The 6,000-nt window shown below is 50.7% G+C and overlaps 1 protein-coding gene across 1 annotated transcript in view; it reads left to right on the top strand.

Moving 5' to 3' along the window:
- The first annotated feature begins 1,496 nt into the window (after nt 1-1,496).
- The window catches only part of nkain2 (sodium/potassium transporting ATPase interacting 2), a 143,715-nt gene continuing 139,211 nt past the window's right edge, over nt 1,497-6,000 (top strand). Inside the window, exon 1 of the mRNA XM_028953526.1 lies at nt 1,497-2,325. Coding sequence (XP_028809359.1) covers nt 2,272-2,325 — 54 coding nt within the window. The 5' untranslated portion in view covers nt 1,497-2,271. The remainder of the gene's footprint in view (nt 2,326-6,000) is intronic.

Here is a 6,000-nt window from a genome sequence, read left to right as displayed (position 1 = left end):
GAAACGTGTCCTCTGCTTTTAACCATCACCCTTAGTGAGCAGTGGGCAGCCATGACAGGCGCCCGGGGAGCAGTGTGTGGGGACGGTGGTGCGGGGTCGCGAACCGGCCACCACTGCCCCCTTTCTTCCACATTCACCATTGCTTTTCCGTTGATCTGAATGGTAAAAGGCACCATCAAGGTCCAATTTTAAACTCGATGGGGTTGAGGTGTACTTGTCAGTAAATAGAAGGAGGAAATGTTATGTTCCCCCGGTCCCCCTGGTGTCACCAGGATCCATGGACTTGCCTGCTAGTCCTATGCTAAAGGAAATGATGTCACAGACGATGAGCTTATTTGCTTAATTGTGGCATTTTAAGAACTGACAAATGCCAAGATGACTGCAGATGTTCTCGCAAACTCTACCCATCTACCTGTTTTTTTTCATGTCAGGGTTGTGGGCCAGCAGCCAACCGCCACACAACCATCACGTACATGCCGACTTCATGCAGAGCACACGTCCGTACGAGGATCTGCCCTGTCTGCTCAGGCTCCGCGTGGTTCGTAGCCGCTGTCTGTGCCGGAGAGTTATCCCAAGTTAGGCCAACTGTACCGGAGCTAGAGCAAGAGCAAGAGATAAGCAACAAACACGTCTCTTTCCGCCAGGCAGTATCAGATGGCAGATCGTTTTCAGGAGTTATTTGGCGAAAAATGATTCTCGGATTGCTGGGGAAGGCTGAGTTGAATCTTCAAAAAGAGGAAAAAAATATTGTTAGTAGACCACTGGTGAAAATTTCTTACATTTTTTTACTTCATGAAATGAAATAATTAATCATTTGAATAAAAAGTTGAATTAAACTGACATGGATTTTAGATTTGTGTTTTTTTAGCTTTGAAAATCTGAAACGTTCTGATAAAACGTTCTGAAAAAACGACAGTGTGGTGCTGCTGATTAAATGGAAATCTGAATTTTAAATCTGTTGTCGCCTAAAATAACATTTACCACAATGAAATCATCATGCTTGTCTTTTTTATGTTAACAATTAATACTAATCTCAAAAACCTCAGCGTGGTCTCTGACTTTCGAACACCCCTCTATTAGGCAACTAACGTAACTCATCATCCTGAACAGAAGACCCAGAAATGATGGCGCAGGGGCATTTCCGTTCCCCAGGGACTAACTCCGGGACCCCGGGGTTTCTCCACAAACACGATCCGAACAAATCCGCACATTAAAGAGTCCTCCTTCACCCGCATGTTCCTAAAACAGGGACCCGACTTTTTTTTTTGACGGCTTAAGGGACTCTAGAGGCATTTTTTTTACCCTGTAATTTCGGGAATATCGCCGTTCAGTTCGTTATCAGATCCCGGAGCAAATCCTCCCCCCACCACCCACCACCGCTCACGCCCACCGGGAAGCGGCGGCAGCGGCGGCCCTCCCTCCCTCCCTCCATTCCTCCATCCATCCATCCCTCCCTCCCTCCCTCCCCGTCCGAGGCGCGCCGCGCGTCTGGAGAGTCAGGTGGCAGACGGCGAGCTCCGCGGCCACGGTCCCCCTTCCCGGGAGCGAACACCCACAAAATAAAGAGAGGAGGAGGACAGGAGGAGGAGAGGAGGGAGAGAGGGGGGTCGGACCCGACCGGGGAGCGCTTTTTGTTTTTCTAGCCGCCGAGCGGGGAGAAGGGATCGCGGCGGGCGGAGGATGCGGCTGAGTTGTGTCCACCTCGGACCGGGGACGGGAACGCGGTTCGGGAAGGAGACAAAGCCCGGGAATCGCATCGCACCTTCAGCCGGGGCTTTGATCCGATAAAAAAAAAAAAAAAAAAACAACACCTACATATTTATAGAACAATTGGCCATAATAATAGAAACGTCTCTGGAGACGCGCGGATTTCGGAAGGGAGGAGCGTTTCTTTCTCTCTCTTTCTTTCTTTCTTTTCTTTCTTTTTTTTTTGGAAGAAGGATCCCCTTCGCGTCGCCTCGAACACACAGTGGGCGGCTTTGTGCGCTCCGCGGACCGGGTGGCGGAAGACGGCGCGTCCCGGACTCCGCTCGGCCCCCGGACCCCGGGCTTCGTTTGCATTCAGCGCGTCCCCGGACTCCGGGGCTCTTCGCTGCCGCCCGCGGCCCCGCGGGGACCCGGCGAGGGGCGACGTTTCGCGGATCTGGAGGAGAGCGTTCCGTGGAGGGATTTTTTTTTCTTTTTAATTCACCGTTGTTACCGGCTGCTTGTTGCCCTTCTGTCCTCGGCGTTTTCTCCGGAGTTGGATCCACGTGGAACGCGCGCTTCGCCATGGGCTGCTGCAGCGGCCGCTGCACGCTGGCCTTCATCTGCGGGATGCAGCTGGTAAGTTTCAACTTCTGACGTGGGATCGAGAAGCAAAATGGCACGAAAGTAGCAGATTATGGAGGGTGGCGCGCTCTGCGTGGAACTTTTCCAGAAATGGGTGTCAAACATGCCACCGTTCGCAACAGCATCTTTTGAATCGGAAACTACATAACAACAATCGGAATGGGAAGAGGCAGCCGGTGCGGGGGACAGGTGCTCGGACCCGTGTCCTCGGGGGTGCCGCGGTGGAGCGGGGGTTGCCATGTTTGAGGTGTTCACGCCAAATCGGGCCAAGCAGATCAGATTCATCTGAGTGAAGTGAAAGTGAAGTGATTGTCATTGTGAGACACTGCAGCACAGCACACGGTGACGGCTTGATGGAAGGGCCCGAGCATTGCTGAATTTGTGGACGTTGTGGGAAGGAATGAATAGTCCAAGACACAACTTTCTGACTTGGAAAATTGGGTTTGTACAACGTGACTAATAGGTCAAAGGAAATGGTGTGACCCTCTCTTGAAATAAGATTTAAGAAAATTTTAAATAATTGTGCAGAAACTATGAAGAAATGGATTGGCACTCATGGGCAGTTGTGGTTTGAGCGTGAGGTCTCCGCCCATTTTAGTCACTCGGGGCCCTGTCCTGTCTTTGGCTGCATCTCGTCTGCGACTGACAATATATTTGTCATGATCCGGTACCGGAAGGGGTTACTCCGTGTCCGGGATCCGGACCGGAGTTTCACGTTAGTCCTGTGTAAGGTTTCCTGATCGTGTTCACCTGTGTCTGATTGTATAAAGCTGCCCGGTTTGTGTCTGTTCGCCGTCGGGTCATTGTTACGTTACCTGTTCACCAGTTACCGGATGTCTCCCTTGTCCTGTTCATCACATATTAAAACCCGTTTCGTGACGTCGTGCGAACGTGCCCTTCTTCATCGTCAAGTCTTGTCATCATTTCAGATCACCTGCCTCGCCATGCCAAACGGCCGTGACAATAATTAGTGTGCTAGATATCCACTGCCAGCCGATTCCGAGTCTGTGAGGGGTCAGTGGGCGATTTGACCTTGTTCCGTAGCTGTTGGTGATTGCTGATTTGCCTTATTGGTCGTTTTAATCTGCCACTTTTGCCGACATTAAAATAATGAAATGATTTGTGATCCCTGACATAATCTGCATGATACATTCATCTGCATTTATCTCATAACCCCCTTAGTAAACAATGGGCAGCCATAAAAAGCACCGGGGAGCAGTGTGTGGGGACAGTAACCTCTCAATTACGATTGCACTTCCTTCAACACAAGGCCATCCAATCACAACATGTACTCTTTCCTCACAAAACATCATACCTTTACATTGAATAGCAATTCTTGAATAATTGCTGCGTTACTGTTTAACGTCCCTGCTTTTTTTCCGGGAGGCGTTCAAGGCGAAATCGAATTCCTGGACCTGGCAACCCTGGACCGAAGCTGGAGCACTGGATGGCCCTCAGCCCTTTGCGAGATGTTTGCTGATGTGCAAGCTGGGTGTTATCTCACCGCAACTACTGATGTTAAATATGGTCTTGCGGTGCCTTGGTTGAACTGGATACGCCTGTGCTGATACAATACAAGGTTCACAGTATTTTTTTTAAAGGTAGTTTGAGAGATGATTAGTGAAAGTCAAGTGATTGTCATTGTGAAGCACAGAACACGGTGCACACAGTGAAATGTGTCCTCTGTATTTCACCATCACCATTGGTGAGCAGTGGGCAGCCATGACAGGTGCCCGGGGAGCAGTGTGTGGGGACGGTGCTTTGCTCAGTGGCACCTCAGTGGCACCTTGGTGGCTCGGGATTCGAACCGGCAACGTTCTGATTACGGGACCGCTTCCTTACCTAAAGCTAGCAGGAGAGGGGTATGGCTTTAATGGACGTGGGAGTCTTATTTAATTGCTATATTTGGCACTGTTAGTTGCTTTAATGTCCTTGAGGAACTACTGTTATGGGTCTTCAGGCTCTTCCTGTAATGTCTCGCATGTTTACCGCACATCAGCTCCGAAAACCACTTAGCTCTGTTCACCGAAGAAAACCCCCCCCCCACATTTGTCCATAGAGCAGCGGCGCATGGCGTGTCCCCCATAATCAAATCGGAGCTCAGAGAACAGCGTGCAGCCGACCAGCGGCCGCCGAGCCGTGGCTAATCAGAGTGGGGCCGGTGACGGGGGGGGGGACAAGTCACGCCGCACATTCCACAAGGAAAGCAGTGACAGCACTTCTACTGTCCATGTGCCTGATGGCGATGGGTCACATGACATTTGATAAGATCCGCGCAGCCCCTCGACACGGTTGCAGATGGCTCCCGTATGTGTGAGTGTGTGTGTGTGTGTGTGTCGGTGTGATGCAAGAGCCGCTGTCCTCCTGGTGGATGATGTCACCCCCTGGAGGTGGATAATTAGGTACGACTGAGTGTCCCTGACTGGAACCCGTGGGTCCCGCTGGCACTCTTGACACTCTAGAAGGCTGCATGGCTTTAGTCATCGCTGAGCTCATCCCTTCATGAACTTTTGATAAACGTGCAGGGAATTGTCTCACCTCGTGCTTGAACCTCGTGCCGACTCACCGCGGGCGTTCACTACAAGTGGAACTCCAGAAGGAAACTTAAAGCTCACGTTTCTGAAAGTGGAAATCCTACGGGGCTGCCTGGCAGGGGCGATGCAGTGCAGAACATAATCGATCATATCATGGGTGGTAGTGGCCTAGTGGGTAACACACTCGCCTATGAACCAGAAGACCCGGGTTCAAACCCCACTTACTACCATTGTGTCCCTGAGCAAGACACCTAACCCTGAGTTGCTCCAGGGGGGGGGACTGTCCCCTGTAACTACTGATTGTAAGTCGCTCTGGATAAGGGCGTCTGATAAATGCTGTAAATGAAAATGTAAATGTAAATATCATAATGACCTTGCTTGATCTAAGTAAAGCACCACTCCGGGTTCGAAATGATCGCCTTCTGAACACCATACGCAAGTATGGAACCAGGCAGAAAAAAACGTTCAGCGTTCAGTTCGCGTTCGCCACGAACGCCAGAAAAATGCCTGGTTCAGACGGCCATGTGGACGAGGCCTTGACTCTCATCTCACTGACGTATTCGAAAGTATAATGTGAAGTCATGTAGGATCATTGATAATCCAGAGAGGTCCACTTGCTCGAGGGGACCTCAGTGGCGATTACGATTACGTCTGTTTCCTTACCCACCAGGCCACCCACTGCCCCTACCAGAGGATATGGACATGGCCTCACACTTCCAAGTTCTGAGTTCGAATCCCTGCTTGGACCTGGTGTGTGTGGAGTTTGCATGCTCTCCCTGTGTTGCCATTGGTTTCCTCTGGGTTCTCCCGTTGCCTTCTACTATAAAAACAGCACGTAAAATAGACGGATTGTGACTTTAAACTCACTGTAGGCATGAGCGTGTGAGTGAATGGTGTGTGCGTGGTGACCCTTATCCAGAGCGACTTACAATCAGTAGTTACAGGGACAGTCCCCCCCCTGGAGACACTCAGGGTTGAGTGTTTTGCTCAGGGACACAATGGTAGTACGTGGGATTTGAACCTGGGTCTTCTGGTTCATAGGCGAGTGTGTTACCCACTAGGCTACTACCACCCTTTTAACCAAGTGGTTGTAGCCTAGTGATGGCTAGTGAGTGAGTGATTTAATAATCCGCAC

The sequence above is a fragment of the Denticeps clupeoides genome, chromosome 14 (genome assembly GCF_900700375.1).
Source record: "Denticeps clupeoides chromosome 14, fDenClu1.1, whole genome shotgun sequence".
NCBI lineage: Eukaryota > Metazoa > Chordata > Actinopteri > Clupeiformes > Denticipitidae > Denticeps > Denticeps clupeoides.
Note: the sequence above shows the minus strand (reverse complement) of the source record. Positions and strands in the feature narration are given on the sequence as shown.